The sequence below is a fragment of the Rattus norvegicus genome, chromosome 3 (genome assembly GCF_021556685.1).
Source record: "Rattus norvegicus strain SHRSP/BbbUtx chromosome 3, alternate assembly SHRSP_T2T, whole genome shotgun sequence".
NCBI lineage: Eukaryota > Metazoa > Chordata > Mammalia > Rodentia > Muridae > Rattus > Rattus norvegicus.
The window spans coordinates 151,751,931-151,773,339 of NC_141536.1; the positions used below are offsets into that span (position 1 = coordinate 151,751,931).

Sequence of the window (21,409 nt, forward strand, 5' to 3'; positions counted from 1 at the left end):
TTAAAAACCTTGAAATAATAACAGTAAGCATGGGGGGGTGGAGAGATGGCTCGGCAGATAAGAGCCCCCCCCCTTTTTTTTACATTTTATTTTTTTTTATTAACTTGAGTATTTCTTATATACATTTCAAGTGTTATTCCCTTTCCCGGTATCCGGGCAAACATCCCCCTCCCCCCTCCCCTTCCTTATGGGTGTTCCCCTCCCAACCCTCCCCCATTGCCGCCCTCCCCCCCCCAGTCTAGTTCACTGGGGGTTCAGTCTTAGCAGGACCCAGGGCTTCCCCTTCCACTGGTGCTCTTACTAGGATATTCATTGCTACCTATGAGGTCAGAGTCCAGGGTCAGTCCATGTATAGTCTTTAGGTAGTGGCTTAGTCCCTGGAAGCTCTGGTTGCTTGGCATTGTTGTACATATGGGGTCTCGAGCCCCTTCAAGCTCTTCCAGTTCTTTCTCTGATTCCTTCAACGGGGGTCCTATTCTCAGTTCAGTGGTTTGCTGCTGGCATTCGCCTCTGTATTTGCTATATTCTGGCTGTGTCTCTCAGGAGCGATCTACATACGGCTCCTGTCGGTCTGCACTTCTTTGCTTCATCAATCTTGTCTAATTGGGTGGCTGTATATGTATGGGCCACATGCGGGGCAGACTCTGAATGGGTGTTCCTTCAGTCTCTGTTTTAATCTTTGCCTCTCCCTTCCCTGCCAAGGGTATTCTTGTTCCCCTTTTAAAGAAGGAGTGAAGCATTCACATTTTGATCATCCGTCTTGAGTTTCATTTGTTCTAGGCATCTAGGGTAATTCAAGCATTTGGGCTAATAGCCACTTATCAATGAGTGCATACCATGTATGTCTTTCTGTGATTGGGTTACCTCACTCAGGATGATATTTTCCAGTTCCAACCATTTGCCTACGAATTTCATAGACTCGTTGTTTTTGATAGCTGAGTAATATTCCATTGTGTAGATGTACCACATTTTCTGTATCCATTCCTCTGTTGAAGGGCATCTGGGTTCTTTCCAGCTTCTGGCTATTATAAATAAGGCTGCAATGAACATAGTGGAGCACGTGTCTTTTTTATATGTTGGGGCATCTTTTGGGTATATGCCCAAGAGAGGTATAGCTGGATCCTCAGGCAGTTCAATGTCCAATTTTCTGAGGATCCTCCAGACTGATTTCCAGAATGGTTTTACCAGTCTGCAATCCCACCAACAATGGAGGAGTGTTCCTCTTTCTCCACATCCTCGCCAGCATCTGTTGTCCCCTGAGTTTTTGATCTTAGCCATTCTCACTGGTGTGAGGTGAAATCTCAGGGTTGTTTTGATTTGCATTTCCCTTATGACTAAAGATGTTGAACATTTCTTTAGGTGTTTCTCAGCCATTCGGCATTCCTCAGCTGTGAATTCTTTGTTTAGCTCTGAACCCCATTTTTAATAGGGTTATTTGTTTCCCTGCGGTCTAACTTCTTGAGTTCTTTGTATATTTTGGATATAAGGCCTCTATCTGTTGTAGGGTTGGTAAAGATCTTTTCCCAATCTGTTGGTTGCCGTTTTGTCCTAACCACAGTGTCCTTTGCCTTACAGAAGCTTTGCAGTTTTATGAGATCCCATTTGTCGATTCTTGATCTTAGAGCGTAAGCCATTGGTGTTTTGTTTAGGAAATTTTTTCCAGTGCCCATGTGTTCCAGATGCTTCCCTAGTTTTTCTTCTATTAGTTTGAGTGTGTCTGGTTTGATGTGGAGGTCCTTGATCCACTTGGACTTAAGCTTTGTACAGGGTGATAAGCATGGATCGATCTGCATTCTTCTACATGTTGACCTCCAGTTGAACCAGCACCATTTGCTGAAAATGCTATCTTTTTTCCATTTGATGGTTTTGAGCCCCCCCCCTTTAAGGGTTGACCTCTGACCTCCATAGGTAAACATATATGCACACCTACAGACCCACCATATGTTCATACGTACAAAGATGATTTTTTAAATATACTAAATGTTCTTTTTTTTGCTTTTTTTTAAACGATTTATTTACTTCATGTATTTGTGTGTTCTATAGCCGTCTTCAGACACACCAGAAGAGGGCATCGGATCCCATTACAGATGGTTGTGAGCCACCATGTGGTTGCAGGGTGGGAATTGAACTCAGGACCTCTGGAAGAGCAGTCAGTGCTCTTAACCTCTGAGCCATCTCTCCAGCCCACAAAGATGTTTTTAATCATGGTTTCGTTGTGGAAAACAAAGATTTAATATTTTCCCACCATCTTCCTCAGCGTTTAGTACATCTTTGTGGGTTTGTTTTATTTTTTTAAGAGTGTTTGATATTTTTTTGACTTGGTATTTGAGTTGCTGAAGTGTTTCATAAGAGGTTGTTCAGTGAATTTTGGCTTAGGGTCAGGACAGGATTTCCAACCGTGTCTGAAATGGCACTAAGCGTGCTTCTGCCAGTCTGAGGTATGAACTGATGCCAGGCAGAGTTTCAGCATCAACGATTATGGGACTCCAAATATGGATCAGCTCTGAGAAGTGTTAAAGATGCTCCCCATCCCGCATCCCAGAGTTCAGCCAAGATTTAATTCCTCGTGCCAACGTAAATAAGCACAGCCACTTTGAGAGTGTGTACGCACAGTTGCCCGCGTCTTAATGTGTACCGAAGACGTGTTTCCAAATAACTTCTCTCACCGTTTCTCGCAGTTTGATTCACCTGCCTGTTTTATCCTACTATCTACCCTGAGCCATGTTAAAGTTTCTCAGATGATGAAAAGGTCACGAGTTTTGAAAGCCATGGCTGGTCAAGCTCATGAGAGGTTAGAGAGCGGAAATGGAGAAGAGCATCTGAAGAATGTGACCAAGGCTAGTCAGGAAGCAGTCCCTACTGCATCGTGGTCACAGCCCGCCAAAGCGCATTTGGGAGGGCTTTGGAACAGGTAAAGATGTGATGATATTTGGGTTCCAAAGAAAGCCTTAACAAATTCTCAGAAGTACCAACGGCACACAGCATGGACGGACTTTCACCGTTTCTGTGACTAGAAATTCAAGACGAAGCAAAGAGACTCAAAATTAGCTGCTTCAAAATCACTGGAGTCCTCTTTAAAACTCTTTTGTCAAAGGAAAAAAGTCAAAGAGTGAAATACCTACGTACAAGAGAGATCAGGAACAAGGCTTACAGAATATCCTTGGGGGCTGCAGAGAGGACTCCACAGTTAAGCTGTGTTCAGCTCCCAGCTCTCACATGGTGGCTCGAGACCATCCACGACTCCAGTCCCAGAGAATCTGATGCCTTCTTCTGGCCTCTGAGGACACCGGGCACGCAAGTGGTGCACAGCCATGCATGCAGGCAAAATACCCATACACATAAAATAAGTCAAAAATCAAAATTCTTACAAGGTAAACATCTAGGAGAAACACCCGGGAAATTTTTAGCGTTGAAATATTATTTTTAATTGTAGGGGAGTGTGTGTGAAGGCACCCATGCATAGTGAGTGGCAGAGGTCAGAGGTCAGCAGCAGATCTCTCCTTTTCAGTTCTCATCATTTTTGTTTTGTCCATTTGTGGGGGCAGTGCACCTGTGTACACACGCACGCGCACGCACACACGTTTACATGTATGTATGTGGTCACTTATGTGTGAGTGTGCACGTGTTCATGTGAGGTCTGAATTTGATGGCAGGAGTTATCCTCCCTCCTTCCTGCTTTATTCCCCTTTATCCATTGAGGAAAGGTCTCTCAATCGAGCCCAGAGCTCACAGATGTGGTCATCTTGCCAGCCAGCTGGCTCTGAAGATTCCACCTCTCTCTTCAAGGCCGGAATTACAGCCGGCCACCACTCCTACCTGGCATTTACACGAACTCTTCACTCCTGGGCTTATCTCCCTAGTCCTGGCCCCGCTCTAGGTTTTTTAAGATAGAGTCTCTCTCTGACCCTCAACCTTGCAGTTCTAGTCAAGATCCCAGGACTCAACTCTCTCCATTTTCTCCTTCCCTGAAACCCTCCCCTGACCTCCTGCCTCCCAGCCCCAATGCCAGGATACAAGGGGAGGATGAGCACCTAGGTGCCCCTTTTACATGCATGCTAGGGATCTGAACAGTGGTCCTACTAAGTGCCCCTTTTACATGCATGCTAGGGATCTGAACAGTGGTCCTACTAAGTGCCCCTTTTACATGCATGCTAGAGATCTGAACAGTGGTCCTACTAGGTGCCCCTTTTACATGCATGCTAGGGATCTGAACAGTGGTCCTAATGCTCACACAACATGAGCTCTACCCAGTGAGTCAGTTCTCCGGCCCCTAAACATTATTAATCATAAAACAAGGGAAATAAGTGAATTCTGAAATATAATTCAAAATTGAGGGAGAATCAACAATAATCTTTACAAGCAGGAGGAGGGGTTAATGAAGATGGAATTTGATATTAAATTGTAGAGAGCAGAGAAGCGATCGATTTGAGGGCTCGTTTGTTTGTGACAGAATCTCACCAGTTGCTTAGGCTGTTCTGGGATTACGAGCACGGGCTGCCATGTCTAGCGAGAGCTGACTCTTCTAAAGAGAAGTCTTAAAACCCTTTAAAGTAAAAAGTCTATTTGATGCTTAATGAAGAAAAGGCTGAGGCCATGCAGGCCTTTACCATTGGAAATCAGACAGAGCAAGTAATAAATGCTAAGGGAATAAAAATAATTCTAAGAATGTTCACAGAGGCCTCAATGAAACGTGCATTTATACTGTGTTTGGGTCACAAGTTCACACTGTTCTAATTCCGTGTGAGAATGCTCCCGTGTGGAAAACGGTTAGTTTTCTTGTATCCAAAAATAACCACAGGGGCGGGGGGTGGCGAAGAGGAACAAAGTCAGTAACAAAGTAACTGATGTATAGGGGAAGTCTGCTAAATGCCAGCAAGAGATTGGTTCATTCATTGCATGGAATAGATGACGTAAGACTTACTTTATGCTTAGGTAGATTTGGTCCTTAATCGTGGAAGGAGTTTTATTTCACAGACTATGGATGAAGAAATTGAGGCCCAGAGAGGTCAAACATGACCAGAGTCGGGCACCTGGCAAGGGACAGGGCAAGGATTCAAAAGTGTTCTCCCTGCACCTGTGTTCTTTGCTGCTCATTGTTGCACAGTAAACAAGGCCGAGGGGTTTGGGGATTTAGCTCAGTGGTAGAGCGCTTGCCTAGGAAGCGCAAGGCCCTGGGTTCGGTCCCCAGCTCCGAAAAAAAAAAAAAACAAGGCCGAGCTGTGTTCACCGTGGAGTCTGCACCATGAGATGATCCATTCACAGCTCCACCAAGCTCCTGTACAGGCGGCATGCGGACCACCCACCGCCCAGGGCAGAGGCCAATGGAACAGCAAACTGCCAAGGGGCCCTAGGAGCTTTGCAGGTTTAAGTCAGGGGAGACTAGAAATTCCCCTATGGGGGTCCTGGTAGGAGGCACAGCCCAGCATGGAAATGACCACTTGCCACCTCTCACCCAGATGTCCCTTCCTGAGAGGCAGGTGTGACGTTTGTCAAGGCAGAGCCTTCTAACACAATCATCTTGTCCTCTCTCAGATCCAGGAAATGGTCCACTCGGAGGTAGCTGCCTATGACTCAGGCCGGCCAGGGCCCCTGCTGGGCCGCCCTGCGATGCTGGCCAGCCACATGAGTGCCCTCAGTCAATCCCAGCTCATCTCCCAGATGGGCCTCCGGAGTGGCATTGCCCACAGCTCCCCATCACCCCCAGGGAGCAAGTCAGCAACCCCGTCTCCATCCAGCTCCACCCAGGAGGAGGAGTCAGATGCCCATTTCAAGGTGCGTGATGTGGGAGAGTGTGGCTTCCAGGTGCCTCCCTGGTGAAGAAGGGGCTGAGGCAAGTCACGGCCATCATTTAGTCGTGGCTGGATACCATGTTGATCTCTGGTCAGAGGGATGGCCCCTGAGCTCTTGGGACATCAGGCTGTGGCTGATCAATCTACTGAAGACCCCCCCCCCACTCCTTCATGCATGATAGAGCCCTGAAGAGGGACAGGGTTCTGTGTGCTTCTCATCCTTGGCCCCCAGCATAGACCAAGTGGGGGTAACTGCCCTTCCCCTCTCCCTCACTTCTTCTTTCCTCCCTCCTTCTCTTCCTCTCCCCTATGTTGCCTACCTTTGTTTCTACATATTCTGGAGACTTAACCTAAGTCCTTGCTTGTGCTAGGCAAGTGCTCTATTGCCAACTACGCCTGCATCCACAGGGATGGTCTCTGATTTCCTTTTTAGTTAACAAACACCTCTAAGGTCTGGAGATACCTCTGAATTGGCAGGGTGTTCTCCTAGCATACGCCAAGCTCTAGGTTCAATCCCACACCACATAGCTAGATGTGGTAATGCACACCTGCAGTCTCAACACCTAGGAAGCAGGAGCAAGGGGTCAGAAGTTAAAAGACATCACTAACTCTAGGGGTATTTTTAGCTACTTAGCTTGGGCTATGTAAGATCCTGCCTCACCCCCCCCCCATTCCTAGAATTTGTATATAACCCACAGACCAGACACTTTTATAATATTCATTCGTCTAGTCTCTGTAACACTCCTACATGGCACCATCTCCATTTGACAGATAGGGAAACTGAGGCATGGAGGAGTTAATTACCATATCAGTGCCCCACGTACAGAACACATACCAAGGTGGCTGCAGTGAAGCTTTGTGGTGCAGTCTTGACCACTGCCGCGCCATATCCGACAGTCTCTACTCTACCAACTAAACCTTCTGCCTTCAGAACAGGGGATGGTAGGGTGCTTGCTAGGCAAGTGAGAGGGCCTGAGTCTTAGCACTGGGGAGGCAAAGGCAGCAGGATCTCTGTGGCTTACTAGTCAGCCAGCCTAGCTGACTGGGAGCCTTCAGGCCTAAGAAAGAAAGAAAGAGAGAAAGAAAGAAAGAAAGGGAGGAAGGAAGGAAGGAAGGAAGGAAGGAAGGAAGGAAGGAAGGAAGGAAGGAAGGGAGGGAGGGAGGGTGGGATGGCTGGAGAGTTGGCTTAGTGGTTAGAGCACTGACTGCTCTTCCAGAGGTCCTGAGTTCAAATCCCAGCAACCACATGGAGGCTCAAAACCACATAATGGGATCCGATGCCCTCTTCTGGTGTGTCTGAAGATAGCTACAGTGTACTTATATATAAATAAAAATAAATAAATCTTTTTTTTTCTTTTTTTCGGAGCTGGGGACCGAACCCAGGGCCTTGTGCTTGCTAGGCAAGCACTCTACCACTGAGCTAAATCCCCAACCCCATAAATCTTTTTTTAAAAAAGAAAGGAAGGAAAGAGAAAAAGAGTAGACAGTACCCTAGCAGTTATACTTGCAATGAACTGCTGTCTTCCACACCGTGCATGCACTCTCTCACACACGTGCATGCACACTGATCTATTTTCAGTCTTTACCTTGCCATGTCCTCACCAAGGACTGATGGGATGAAAGCCAGGATAATCCCCCAGGGTCACTTGGAACACAGCCAGCATTGCCACAGGCCCTGCCAGTTTCCCTGCCTCTCAGACATGATGTCTGAGTTTGTCTACTAGTCCAGGACCTGCCATCAGTTGGCCATGCTGCCTTCTCACAGAAGCACAGACTTCCCCCGTGGGATCCAGACCCTGGTTCAAAGGTGTCAGTACCTGGTTAGCCTAAGAGCCCCACAGACAATGTCTGGGCTCTGTGAGAAGCATCCCAACTACTACACACCCTGGAAACCCTAAGCCAAGTGTGTCTGAGAGCACAGATGGAGAGTTTGTTCAGGTAGGTCCTCTGACAAGATGGCAGCCATGTTACCCTTGTCCCTTCCCAGCATCAGAGCGTCCCAAGGGTAGAGCCATGGTCTAGAGTCTGAGCTGAAGTGCAGTGAAGGTGGCCTTCTCTTTGTAATCAGAGACATTAGTTGGATATTGTTTATGATCATGATAGGGAAGAAAAACCATGGAGTTAGACCCTGGAAACAGGCCACCAGCGGCTGGACCTTCTTATTCTTGCAAAAGGTTCATCCTGTGCACATAAGACCACTTCATTGTCTCAGAGCATGGACCCTTGATTTTTCATTTTCATTTTGTAAAACAGGGCCTTAATCTCTCAATCCTCCTGCCTCAGCTTCCCAAGTACAGTAATTGCTGGCATGCACCACGATGCCTGCCTTTGGGCCTCTGTTGGCTTTATTATTCATTGTTGATCAAGAGACTTTGAAAGTCTGAGACAGATGTTAACGTGCTAGAAAAACAGAAAAAAGATTTAAGGGTACTGCTTTCATTGCTGTTCAGGGTACTGGCTGGCCTCACTGGCAAGTTAGTGTTCTTAGCTCAGTGGTCTTCAGAGACTGTCAAAAATCTCTGAATGGACATACATGTGGGTCCTCCCTAAAGAGTTAAACATACACCTCAGGCTGCCACCCAGTGTGCATGAGCATCTGTCTGTCTGTCCGTCCATCTGTCTGTCCCTGTATACCTCTGGGTCCCTCTGACTCTGAGATCTGAGTCTCTGTGTTGTTCTTTGTGTCTGTCTCCTTCTATCTCTCCATCTATGTGCCTGCATCTATTTCCTTCAACATGTGTATACGCATGCACCTGTCTGTCTGTTGTCTGTGTTCATGTGTTCACACACATCTGTCTGTGTGTGTCTGTTGCCACCCTCCTCCAAGTGCATGACAGTGTGATCCAAGCTGCCTAGGTATGAACCCCTGGTGGGTCAGCCCTGTCGCTGCTTGAGAGAGAACAGGGCTGGTCTGAGGTAGCCACTGAGGAAGCCTAGTTGGGCCCAAGGTTAGCTAGGCTCACATTAGCCAGGAGGCACTTGGTTTCTGTGGTTTACTGGCTCCTTTCATCTGGCAGATTTCAGGAGAGAAGAGACCCTCAACAGACCCAGGCAAAAAGGCCAAAAATCCAAAGAAGAAGAAGAAGAAGGATCCCAATGAGCCACAGAAGCCAGTGTCGGCCTACGCTCTCTTCTTCAGAGACACTCAGGCTGCCATCAAGGGGCAGAACCCCAGTGCCACCTTTGGGGATGTTTCCAAAATTGTGGCCTCCATGTGGGACAGCCTGGGAGAAGAGCAGAAACAGGTGAGCCTTGGTCCTCTTCTGAATTTTCCCTGACTTTGGGCCCTGGAACTAAGGGTGTAATGTCAGACTCAGCCTCTGGGACTAGAGGCTTCTGCAGGGAGCTCTCTGCTTTGTTTGCTTGTCTGTAAACTAGGAGACAGAGTTCCTTCCATCCATGATGACTTCCAGTACTGCCTTCACTGGGCCCCTGCTTTTCCATCCATAAAGCAGGGAGCATCTCCATCCACACTCAGCGGGCCTGTCAACTCTGACCTTTCTGGCCGTGTGACCTCTGAAGGCCTCCAGGTGGCAGGGAGCAGAGCTAGCTCATGCAGTGGGAAATACATTACCAGCTACTCACCCCAGACTGACCACGTGGAGACCTTGCTTCCCTGTCTACTGACTGCCATGCTTAGAGCATGCCTAGACTAAGCACCATGAAGATCCCTCTCTCTATCTCCTCATTTCATCCTTACAACACTCCAGAGGGTCACCATCTATCTTAGTCAGGGTTTCTATTCCAGCACAAAACATCATGACCAAGAAGCAAGTTGGGGAGGAAAGGGTTTATTCAGCTTACACTTCCACACTGCTGTTCATCACCAAAGGAAGTCAGGACTGGAACTCACACAGGACAGGAACTTGGAGGCAGGAGCTGATGCAGAGGCCATGGAGGGTGCTGCTTACTAAATTGCTTCCCCTGGCTTGCTCAGCTTGCTTTCTTATAGAACCCAGGACCACCAGCCCAGGGATGGCACCACCCACCATGGACCCTCCCACCCTTGATCACTAACTGAGAAAATGCCTTACAGCTGGATCTCATGGAGGCATTTCCTCAAGGGAGGTTCCTTTCTCTGTGATAACTCCAGCATGTGTCAAGTTGACATAACCACAAAACCAGCCAGTACAGCATCCATTGCCTCTTTGGATAGGAAGAGAGGGAGGCAACAAGAGGCTAAGTAACTCACTAAGGTACCCTCTGTAAGAGTAGCATCAGGATTTGTTCAGACCTGTGGAACTGGGAAAGTCCACTGGGATGCTGGGATAAGAGCTAGAAGCCCAATAAGCAGATGGGTAAATGTGGGTCATGGGGATGCATGGGGGTGTCTTAGTTAGGGTTTTATTTCTGTGAATAGACACCATGACCAAGGCAACTCTTATGAAGGCAAACATTTAATTGGGGCTGGCTTACAGTTTTAGTGGTTCAGTCATCATGGTGGGAAGCATGGCAGTGTGCAGACAGACATGGTGCAGGAGGAGCTGAGAGTTCTACCTCATGATCGGAAGACATTCAGGAAGAGACTGGATTTTTTTCATACTGTAGCTTGAGCATTTAAGACCTCAAAGCCCTGATGTTGATGTGATACACTTTCTCTAACAAGGCCACACCTCCTCCAATAAGGCCACACCTCCTAATAGTACCACTCCCTGTGGTGCAAGCATTCAAATGCATGAGTCTCTGGGAGCCAAACCTATTCAAACTATGAGAGGGGGCAAAAGGAGAGGAAAGGACACAGCTCTGGAATGGGCTCCTTTAAGTCTCCATGGTGAGACCTAAGGCTGAGCTCCGCAGGAGCAGAGCCTTGTGCTGGAGGCTACCTGCAGACTAAGTTCTGAAGGGAGTGACAAGCACTTGATAGTGGGACTTCAGGGGAACCGAACACTGATGGTGAGGCCTCACACAGTGTGACAGAGCTAGAGAGGTGGACAGGGGCCAAGCAGGCTTTTGAGGACAGGAGTGAAGTGCTCACCATGCCAGCAGAGGGAACCACTGAAGTTTTGCACAGAGGGCGCCAGTTCAGTTGCAGGCAGGGAGGGAAAGAGGGTAACATGGCAGGTCCAAACCTGACAGGAGAAACCAGAGACTGGGAACAGGCAGATTGGAACGTGGGGATTCTGACTTTGTGTGGGGAGTGGAGATGCTGTCCACGGGTGTGGGCAGCACAGAACAGTAACCAGCTGGGACCAGAGACACGGATCGTGGATGTGAGTGAGGTGCATTCTTTACCCTAGCTGGGTAGAGATTTGGTGGACCCGTCTAGGGCAGGTGGTTTAAGAGATAGTCTAAGACCTGCTAGAAAAAAGTGGAACACGGGACAGCAGAAGGCAGAAGACGCTGTCAGAGAATTCCCACTGTGGGTGATAGGAACTCTGGAGCCAACACAGACCTTGTCTTTGACAACCCATCTGAGCTACACGGGTGCTGGATGACTTCTAGCTTTGTTAGCCATTGGTTGGGAGCTGTTCCAGGGGAGAATGATCCTCCCAAATTTCTGGTCTTAGTCCTGTGACAGATCAGGATCTTAGTCTCCGTCTGGGACTTTGCCGTTGGTCTTGGATGGTGTGTGTGCTTCTGCTGCAGTGGGAAGAGCTGGGGACACTGCCAGCTTCCACTCTGAGACCTTTGTCATTTTCTCGTGCTGTGGCTTGTGCTGGGCTCACCATGGTGGTTCATCTGCTGCCCTTGATGAGAGCTGTCTATGCTTCTGCTATCAGCTGCAACACAAGGGCAACTCTTCGAGATGGTGGATGTCTGGGTCTTGAGTGTCTCATGATCCCACAGGCTAGCCCCGTATCTTAGTCACCTCGTATCTTAGTCACTGTTTTGTTGCTGTGAAAAGGCACCGTGACCAAGGCAACTCCTACAAAGAAAAATATTTGAGTGCTTGCTTACAGTTTCAGAGGCTTAGTCTGTTATCATCATGGCAGAGAGCATGGGGGCAGGCAGGCAGGCAGACAGGCAGGGTGCTGGAGAAGGAACTGAGAGCTACATCCTGATCTGCAAGTGGGGAGGGAGGAGAGACAGAGAAGGGGGAGGGGCAAGGGGATAGGGAGGGAGAGGGAAAGGAGGACAGAGAGAGACAGATAGATACAGAGGCAAAGAGAAACAGAGAGACAGAGACAAGGAGAGACAGACAGAGAAATAGAGACAGAGAGAGGCAAAAAGACAGAGAGACAGAGACAGCTATCTTGGGCCTGGCATGGGCTTTGGAAACCTCAAAGTGACACACTCTTTCTACCAAAGCCACACTCATTCCACCATGGCCACACCTTTCAATCCTTCTCAAACAGTGTCACTCCCTGGCGACTATGCATTCAAGTATATGAGCCTATGGAAGCCATTCTTATTCAACCCACCACCCCAGGCTAGTTCCCAGAGCAGCCAAGGAGCCATTCCAGAGTCTAAGCACTTTTCAAGTCTCCCACATCAATTTAGTCTCATGCAACTGGCCAAATGGTCTCAAGGCTGAGCCCCAAGTCATTGTGGTAGAATTCTATTTCTAAGGCACTCACAGAGGGACCATGAAACACACTAGGGCCATTCCTGTGGTCACCAAATCTAGGTCTAATGCTAAGAGGAGCAATCGCAGTAGGTATGAGTAGGAGTGGGGTTCATGTCAGAATACAAATGGGGCTTCTGGGTGACTCGTAACACCATGCTGAGGAACTAGAGTGTGACCTGTCCTCTATACTCCCCATGCGAGACTCAAAAGAGAGGGGGCCAGTGGGCGACTGATCCAGCCTCTGACCCCACCACCTTCATCCATGCACGGCTCCAGAACCCCTGCTTGTCATCCCAGCCTCTGCGCTGAGGCTCCTCTGTGACATTTTCTCCAGAGTTGCCCATGTCTCGGATCTTTCAGGCGTATAAGAGGAAGACCGAAGCTGCCAAGAAGGAGTACCTGAAAGCCTTGGCGGCCTACAGAGCTAGCCTCGTGTCCAAGGTAACACAATCCCCGGGCAAGGCCCCGATGAGAGTGAGCCACTGGAGGGATAGGGTGAAGGCCGGGACTACTAGGAACAATGGGTACCACAGACCTCAGAGGCGACCAGTGGTACCTGTGGGTCAAACACCTTGGGAGCGCCTCCAGTGCGGCAGGCTTTATGTGTAGTTCATTTTTTTACTTCCTTTCCAGCAGGAAGGGCTAGCACGCAGGGGCCTCAGCAGTGGGTGTGGGATTGGCCATTTGAGTGGCTGTTATAGGATCAGACCCAGCTTTGCTGTCTTAACTCCTGACCACGCCCACTGCCTCTCTCTGTTCACACCAGAAGCACAGAGGCAAGGTCTGTGGTCCAAAAGGAGGCAGAGTATTTTCCTGGAGGTTGCCACAGGGAAATAACACCCCGGTGGGGCTGTAAAGGGTGCTTACAATGTGGAGGGAACTGTCTGGGAGGGTGGGAGCGAGCACCCATAACAGAGCACGACTCTTTGCCGGCGTTGGTCTTGATGCCAGGGTGAGAACAGTGACATGGGTACAATGGAACGGAGCCCACGTGAGGGTAATGGTGGGGTGGGTGCAGAGTGGCAACTGTCTGAAGTTCCCTGCATAGTTACAGCGCATTAGTTTACATCCTGTCCCTTAACGTGACATTGAACCACCCAGAGGCCTCACAGGCTGCAGACCCAATGATTGGAGAGTCCTGGTTCTAACTTATCCCTGGTTTGTCCCCGGCTTCCATCTTCCTCCAGAGCCCCCCGGACCAAGGCGAGGCCAAGAACGCTCAGGCAAACCCACCAGCCAAAATGCTTCCACCCAAGCAGCCCATGTACGCCATGCCCGGCCTGGCTTCCTTCCTGACGCCCTCCGACCTGCAGGCTTTCCGCAGCGCAGCCTCTCCTGCCAGCCTCGCCAGAACGCTGGGCTCCAAGGCCCTGCTGCCAGGCCTCAGCACCTCCCCACCACCACCCTCCTTCCCTCTCAGCCCCTCCTTGCACCAGCAGCTGCCACTGCCACCCCACGCGCAGGGTACCCTCCTCAGCCCGCCTCTCAGCATGTCCCCAGCCCCGCAGCCTCCTGTCCTGCCTGCCCCCATGGCACTCCAGGTGCAGCTGGCGATGAGCCCCTCGCCTCCAGGGCCACAGGTAAGCAGGACCAAGCGACAGCTTCCTGTGACTCTCACCAAAAGGGAAGGCAGCTGGGGAGCTCATATAAGGGCCAGGTCACTCATCAACTGTGCAACCTCAGCCATGGCACTGTACCTCTCCGAGACTCAGTTTTCAGTCCTCTGAAATGGGTCTAAAACACCTACCTGGAGAGACACTGGCTCTCTCATGAAGTTGACTAGTTGCCAGCTAAGCCTTTTTCCAGAACCTTCTCTTAGCCTCGTACTTAAACTTCTCAGCCCAAGGCACTGACACTACAGCGACCTCTGCCAGATTTCCTAATTCCTATCAATCTCCAAAGGCCTAGCCTCCAGGGATAGTTCCACAAATGGTTCTAAGGCATGCATGCAACCCTGTGACTCCGTTTTACAGATTGGGAAACTGAGGCCCAGTAAAAGAAAGAACCCAAAGACGAAGTCACCCCCTGACTCAGCTAAAACAGGGGTCGAATTTTCGTTTTCAGTCTTTATTTTTTTTCCCCTTTGTCATGCTAGGGGTGGACCCCAGAGGCTCACACATGCTGTGCTAGGCAGATACCCCATCACTGAGCCACACAGTCAGCTCAGATTGAATCACCCCAAAGATGCTCTACCAGGGAGAAGCAGGAGGAGGCAGAGTGGCCATTCTGTGTGGGCCTAGGAAATGTCTCTGAAGTGTAGGCACCCTCAGACACACAACGACCCGACCCGTGCCAGCTGCCAGAGAGGCCTCCCCTCCTCTCCCCTCTGCTCACCACCCCCTCCTTCCCCTGTAGGACTTTCCACACATCTCTGACTTCCCCAGTGGCTCTGGCTCCCGCTCACCTGGCCCATCCAACCCTTCCAGCAGCGGGGACTGGGATGGGAGTTACCCCAGTGGGGAGCGCGGCCTCGGCACCTGCAGGTCAGTCCTCCCCAGACCCCCTTCGCTGTCCATTCCCGATAAGGGGTAGGAGTGGCCAGGAGGACAGGGAGACCCTGGGGGTGGGAGGTGGGATGTGGAATAGTCACTGTCAGCCATCCTGTGGATACTTAAGAGTACAAGGAACAACACAGAGCAAAGCAAGTCCCTGGGGGTGGGAGGGTGCGGCCAAGAGGCCATTTGGGAAACTGAGGCTGGCCTTGGTTCGGGCCTTTTCTCCTATAGAGAGTGGGGCGTGAGTATGTAGCATGTGGTATCCACCTCCATCACCGGGCAGTGTCCCCCATCCCTGGCCACCAGCCTTTCAGCATGGGCTCCTCACTTTGCCCAGCCTGCTAGCCTAGCACTGCACACGCCCTGCTCTTGCTTCTACCTCGTACCTTCTAGGGCAAGCCTCTGTAGGTGCACAGACTCGGGTAGGCAGTGGTTCCCTTCAGAACCAAGCAGGCACAGGCTGTCCTCCAATCCTTCCCCTTCCCAAGAGTCAGGGGCCCAGGAGGAATAGGTATGTTATATGTGAACGTCCTAAGGCCCTTCTTCCCCCAGTGAGGACGTTTGATCCACAAGAACCTATTCTAGTTTTTCTTAAAACTATGAACTAGTTTTTCCTGTTAAAGGTGTAGTCTTCCTTCCTATGTAGCCCAGGCTAGCTTTGAACCCATGATCCTCCTGCCTCATCCTCCTGCAGGTAGGTGTCACCATAGCTGGCTAGCCCTGTGGCTGTATTCTAAAGACAGAAGGGTGGCTGTAATTGTTTAACATGTACAAATGATGATGCTGTGATTAAAAGCAGAGAGGGTGGGGGTTCTGGGATGGATCTCACTTGGGAGAGTGCTTGCCTAGAATGCTTGAAGCCCTGGGTTTGACTCCCCAGCACCACCTAAACCTGGTATGGTGATACATACCTAGAATCCCAGGACCTGGGCTGGAGGGTGGGATGTAAGCAGGAGAATCAGAAGTTCTAGGTCATCCTCAACTACACTGAAAGTTCAAGGCCAGCCCGAGATACATACATTTCTGTCCCCAAAATAACACAAAAGACATTATGCAAATTTAAAAACTAGATGGTCCCTAGTGGAAAGCCAAGATGGGTGTTTGTTTCGGCTTAATGGGACTCCCACCTTCAACTTTAGAAGAGAGCTAATTAGAGCGAGGGACACAGGACCAGGGTGGGCTCCAGTAGCTGACAGCCCCTACTCTCTCCTGCAGCCTGCTCCCCAGGGATAAATCGCTCTACCTCACCTAATCCCGCCTCCCCTCCCTCCCTGAGGCTCTCCGGAGGGCACTGCTCCGAGCAGGAAGGGCTGACCACAGGAAAGAGGCCATGGCAGCAGGCAGGGTGACCGGCCAGCGAGAGCAGTGACACACCTATGCCCCAGGGCTGAGTCTCTCCCTCGACCTCCCACCAGACTCTGCAGAAGCAGCCCACCGCCCACCACCAGCCCAAAGAACCTGCAGGAACCTTCTGCCCGCTGACCTGCTTGCTCCAGGGTAGCTGTGGATCCCGCTCCTTGGCCTGCACACAGTCCCCTGCGTCTGGACTTCCGGCCCCAGCCCAAGCTCACCAGGCTGCCCCCTTCGAGGTTGCTTAGCAACAGACACCCACCCCTGATGCTGGGCCAGCCACAGGTGTGCTCTCAGTGTACACAAAGATGCTGAAACTCATGCTGTGGGTTCCGTGTAAGTAGTTCACTGTTTTAGAACTGTGCTGAAGACATCTGTAAGATTATTCTGTGGGGAGAAGGAAACTTTCCTTTAAGGTTAAAAAAACTTTTATAATACCTTTGGCCCATTGTTTTTTTAAGTTTTATCTTAAGGGAGACATGTGCACAAGCAACTGTCAAACTGATTCTAATCTGCACACAGAGAGAGAATGGGAACTTTTAAGCCACACCGAGGGGCATTCCTCCTCCTCCTCCTCCTCCTCCTCCTCCTCCTCCTCCTCCTCCTCCTCCTCCTCTTCCTCCTCCTCCTCCTCCTCTTCCTCCTCCTCTTCCTCTTCTTCTTCTTCTTCTCCTTCTTCTTCCTCTTCCCCTTCTTCCTTTTCCTTTTCCCCATCTTTCTCTTCTCTTCCCCTTCTTCCTTTTCCTTTCCCCATCTTTCTCTTCCTCTTCTTCCTCTCTTTCCTCTTCTTCCTCCTCCTCCTCTTCCTCCTCTTCTTCCTCTTCCCCTTCTTCCTTTTCCTTTTCCCCATCTTTCTCTTCCTCTTCTTCCTCTTTCCTCTTCTTCCTCTTCCTCATCTTTCTCTCCTTCTTCCTCTTTTCCTTCTTCCTTTTTCTTTTCCCAATCTTCCTCTCCTTCCTCTCCTTCCTCTTCTTCCTTTTCTTCCTCTTCTTCCTCTTCCCCTTCTTTCACTTCCTCTTTCCCATCTTCCTCTTCTTCCCTTTATCTTTTCCCTCTTCTTCTTCCTCTTCCTGCTCTTCTTTCTCTTTTTCGTTTCTGTTTTACTCATATATCCACCTATTTAAAATTGTCAGTGATGATTTTGGTTATCTATTTATGAAGAAAAATTGAGAACAGCATTGTGGTTTCTCCTTAACATGTGTGTGGTTCGGGGTTTGGGTTTGGTTTAGGCTTTGGTTCTTGTTGTTCGCAGCTGTCTCCTGGCCCCTACAATGTCTGTCCTGGTGCCCCAGTGCTTCGCTAAGACCTCTTTGTAATAAAACTTCTGAAAAGTGGCAAGCAACCTGTGTCTCCCTGCACTTCCTCACCCAGGCCTGATTACCCATTTCCAATGCCAGATAAGGAAATAACAAATAAAGGACGTGGTATACCATTGTCCCTGGTGACATAGATACAAAAACTTGCCATAAAGTTTTTCAAATAGAATTCAAGAACATATTATGTGTTATCAAACTCCATGACCAAGTTGGTTTCATTCCATGGCTGTAAGATTGGCCCTGCATAGAAGCCAGGCCTGGACTCCTGAAGGGACATGGGGCGGTGGCTTCACCAGGTTAGCCTATCTCCTGAGGGGAGACTCAGAGCAAAGTCCTGCCAGTCACTTCACCAGCACGAGAGTGTATTTATGGGGCGAAAATGCATGCCTGACCTTAGCTATGGTGTGGACAGAAGGATATTAAAAAACTCTTTTATTTTGTGGCACAGAGTAAATGCTCAGTAAATCTGTGTTAAAGGGATAGAGGCTGTCATAACCAACAGTGTGAAGGTACGTGGGAGAGCCAACGTCGGGCTCTCCAGCCACAGGAAAACATTGATAGAATCCCAGGGACTAGAGAGGATCCCCAGATGTCAGTACGTCCTGGAAAACGCTGGTGTTTTAATACGCACAGTCGGATCTCGTATGATTTCACTGTGATGCTGGTGATATATCTCGGTGTAGAGAGTTTGTCTAGCGTAACAAATGTCCTAGGTTCCAGTCTCAGTTCCATGTAAAAGGAAAAAAAATGTTAAAGTGTCAAAGTAGGGAAGACTACACAGTGTGAACTCTAACATAACATCCCAGGGGAAAACGGAAGTGGGCCAGACCCATGGGCTCCTGGCGGTGATGACTGGGGCTCTAGGCATGAAGTTTCACCCCTCAGAAATACACACCAACAAGTCACAGTGGAGGCCCTGGGACAGGACCAGTTGTTTTGTTTGTTTGTTTTGTTTTGTACCTTCCTTCAGGAAGCCTCCTTGCCCAGACACTCCTTAACCCAGGCTCCCTAGTAGCTGTTAAATGGTGAGGCTGAAAGGTAATAATTGTCACAGGGTGAAGTCTATGGGGAAGAGCAGCGGAAGCTTGGCAGGGAGGAGTGGGAGGCTCCTGTCACAGTACGGGAACAGCTCTTGGGATGGTTTTCCAGTGTCTGACCTGGCTGTCTGAGGAAGGGGCGTGCCCTGGTCTAGATGGAGGAGGCCCTCATTTACACCATCCTAAAAGCTCTCATTCTCCCAGTGGGCCACAGCCTTCATCCAGATGATGCCAGTGGGTACAGCCTTGCTGAGAGCGGTTTCCTCTCCAGAGGGCTTGTTGTACTTCTCCTCAGAAAGAGAGAGGGGAGAGATAGGAAAACCCTAATCGAACTAAATAAACCACCACACAGTCCAGTCAGCGCGGCCCCTCAGAGTGGAGCACAAACCTTTCTTGAAGCTACAGTTTCCTTTCTGTGTAGAACTCATGAGTGCCATGGTAATGGCTTCCATAGTAAATAACCACTCCTGCTTTTACAAGACACCACTAGACCAACAAAGATAGTCCCAAACCAGCACAGCCTGAGGCCAGCAGAGTTCAGCAAGGTGTGTATCCTCATCCCTGTTGTGCCTGGCTCTCGGGGTCATTGCAAGCATTTGCATGACTCTTGGGTACTAAGGTGAGTACCGACGGTCTCCATCCATTTGAACCACCATAGCAGAGTACAGAGATGGGCTCACCACCCAAGGCATCTTTGCTCACAGCTATGGAAGCTGGTAAGGCCAAGATACTGGGGAAGGCCAACTTCCCAGTCACAGACACCTGTTCCGTGGCCTTACATGGAAAAGGTCCAGCCAACCATTTTGGGTTTGTTAAGGTACAAATCCCAACAATGAGGACTTCATCTCTAGACCTAATGGTCTTCCACAAACCCTACATTCTATGACCTTGGGGCCTTCGATTCCAACATAATAAATAAATCTTAGAGGCAGGGATATGGCGGGGAGGGCAGGCAAGTAGCACAAAATAGAGTGGGTATTGTTGATGTTCCCAAGGTGGTCTTTATTGGAAACATCCCTCCCCAGCTCAGGAATGTCAACTGTCCCCACCCTTGTCCAAGCAAGGGAAGGGAGCTAAGAATCCCCAGAACCGCCCATACCCAATGCCTCAGCCAATGGAGAAGCCCCACTGGGCTTGAGCAGCACCTTGAGCAGGATTGCAGCATCCTGGTCCTCCCTTAACTGCTGGCTTATTGCCCCATTCCTCTCTCCCCTTAAAACCTCGACTTAGCCACTCGGAGTGTCAACCAGACCCTACACCAGAGGTCCTGTGTGTTCCTACAGAAGCAGACTCAGGATGCTACCTGAGCTCATGGCCACAGTAAGGCCACATCCAGAATGTCTACACTACAATTATTTCTGCACATACAAATCCCAGCCCAAGCCTCACCCGCTGGCTGCCTCCACCACAGGGAGTGGTGTCCATTGCAGCCCACTCTGTTCTACGGTGATCATGGCCACACCCCATGGGACTCCACTTTGTGCTCTGCATCTCCTCATGTCCGTGGCATGAGCCAGGGACTCCCTCAGCTACAACACCTTCCACTGCCAGTCCCAGTCTATGGCTTAGACCTTAGAGCCATAGCCTGTCCTTAAGAACCCCTTGAACTGCTGCAAGCCCCTCACCCCCCACAACTCCAAGGGTCTCCTCCTCTCCTTTCCCAGAGCCAGTCTCCTGCTCAAGGCCCTCTGTTTACCCTTCCTCACAGCCTGGAGGAGACCCCAGCAGGAGACAGCTACTTCTACTGTATTCCTTTCCCACAAGAAGACAGGACAGGCCCTGAGATGGTCCGGTGACCTCTTCCTTCTGAAGGACCCTCCATGTAAGGCAACACACATGGGGAATGTCCAGAGTTCACAATGCTCAAACTCAATCTGCTCATTCATCAAGAATGTGAAACTGAGGGCCGCCACTCCACCTGCCCCCACTGGACCCCAGGGACACCGATCGGGAAGAGATACCAATTTGCTTCTAGTGACTTCAGGAGACACGAACATTAACTAATTATAAAGTTGTACCCTTATATACTAAATCACATGTACAGGAAATTAAAAATACCAACCATCTGCCTGGTACAAAAAGGAGAACAAGGAGAGTGTAGAGATGTCAGTCCAAATGAGATCTCCATAACTTCCTTGGGGAGGCAGAATCCGAGGTGTGCCCAAACCAGAGGCGGGGGGATGGGATCGGTTACAGTTGGACTAGGATTAGAGCTGGAGTCAGGGTCGGGTTTGAGGTTGGGGTAGGGTTAAAGGCTTGGGTTGAGGTTGCATTTGTTATAGTGGGGACTATGATTGTTTTCGGGTTGGCGTTGTGATGGATGGGTTGGCGTTGGGCTAGAAAGGTTTTGTGTGGTTGCTGTTGGAGTTAGTGTTGGGGTTTGATTACTTAGGAAGTTTGTAGGGGCCCACATTACGTTCCATCTAAGGTACCGTTAGGATGCACACTTGGCTCCAACCTTCTAGGATTCCCAATTCCCAGACCCCAGCCTGCCCACGCTTGGTGTCATGGTTTCTCATCCGGGAGCCACATTGCTCTAGGAGGCTGGTCGGGAGCAGGTCAGTGCCTGTACTCCACCCTGTGCCTCCCCACTCTCTTCTGGGGCCTAGGCTTTCACTAGCCTGGTGTGATGGTAAGATGTGGCATCTGTGTCTGGTGTGAGAGCAGAGGTGTTAAGAGGGGAGTAAAGTGTATTTCCCATGTATGTCTTCTGATCATCATGATGATTCAGAACTTGAGAGTGTTTCTGGGAGTCCTTGCTTACTGTGCATTTCTCCAGAGTCCTTCCCCAAAGCTCTATGAATCCTGCCAGTTCCATTGTCCATGGAAACAATGTGAATGTGTGTGTGAGTATGTGCACATGTGTGTGAGTGTATGTGTACATGTGTGTACATGTGAGTGTGTTGTGTGAGTG

General features: G+C 49.8%; 1 protein-coding gene across 11 annotated transcripts in view; it reads left to right on the top strand.

Annotated features, from left to right (window-relative positions):
- Tox2 (TOX high mobility group box family member 2) overlaps positions 1 to 17,484 on the top strand; it is a 127,467-nt gene extending 109,983 nt beyond the window's left edge. For 3 of the 11 annotated variants that reach the window (XM_087652369.1, XM_087652372.1, XM_087652373.1), the window contains exons 4-9: positions 5,533 to 5,772; positions 8,807 to 9,034; positions 12,658 to 12,738; positions 13,485 to 13,877; positions 14,653 to 14,780; positions 16,008 to 17,484. In XM_087652369.1, coding sequence (XP_087508495.1) covers positions 5,533 to 5,772; positions 8,807 to 9,034; positions 12,658 to 12,738; positions 13,485 to 13,877; positions 14,653 to 14,780; positions 16,008 to 16,044 — 1,107 coding nt within the window. In that variant the 3' untranslated portion in view covers positions 16,045 to 17,484. The remainder of the gene's footprint in view (positions 1 to 5,532; positions 5,773 to 8,806; positions 9,035 to 12,657; positions 12,739 to 13,484; positions 13,878 to 14,652; positions 14,781 to 16,007) is intronic. The other 8 variants (XM_087652370.1, XM_087652368.1, XM_087652371.1 and 5 more) reach the window with 4 other exon arrangements.
- Positions 17,485 to 21,409: the final 3,925 nt, after the last annotated feature.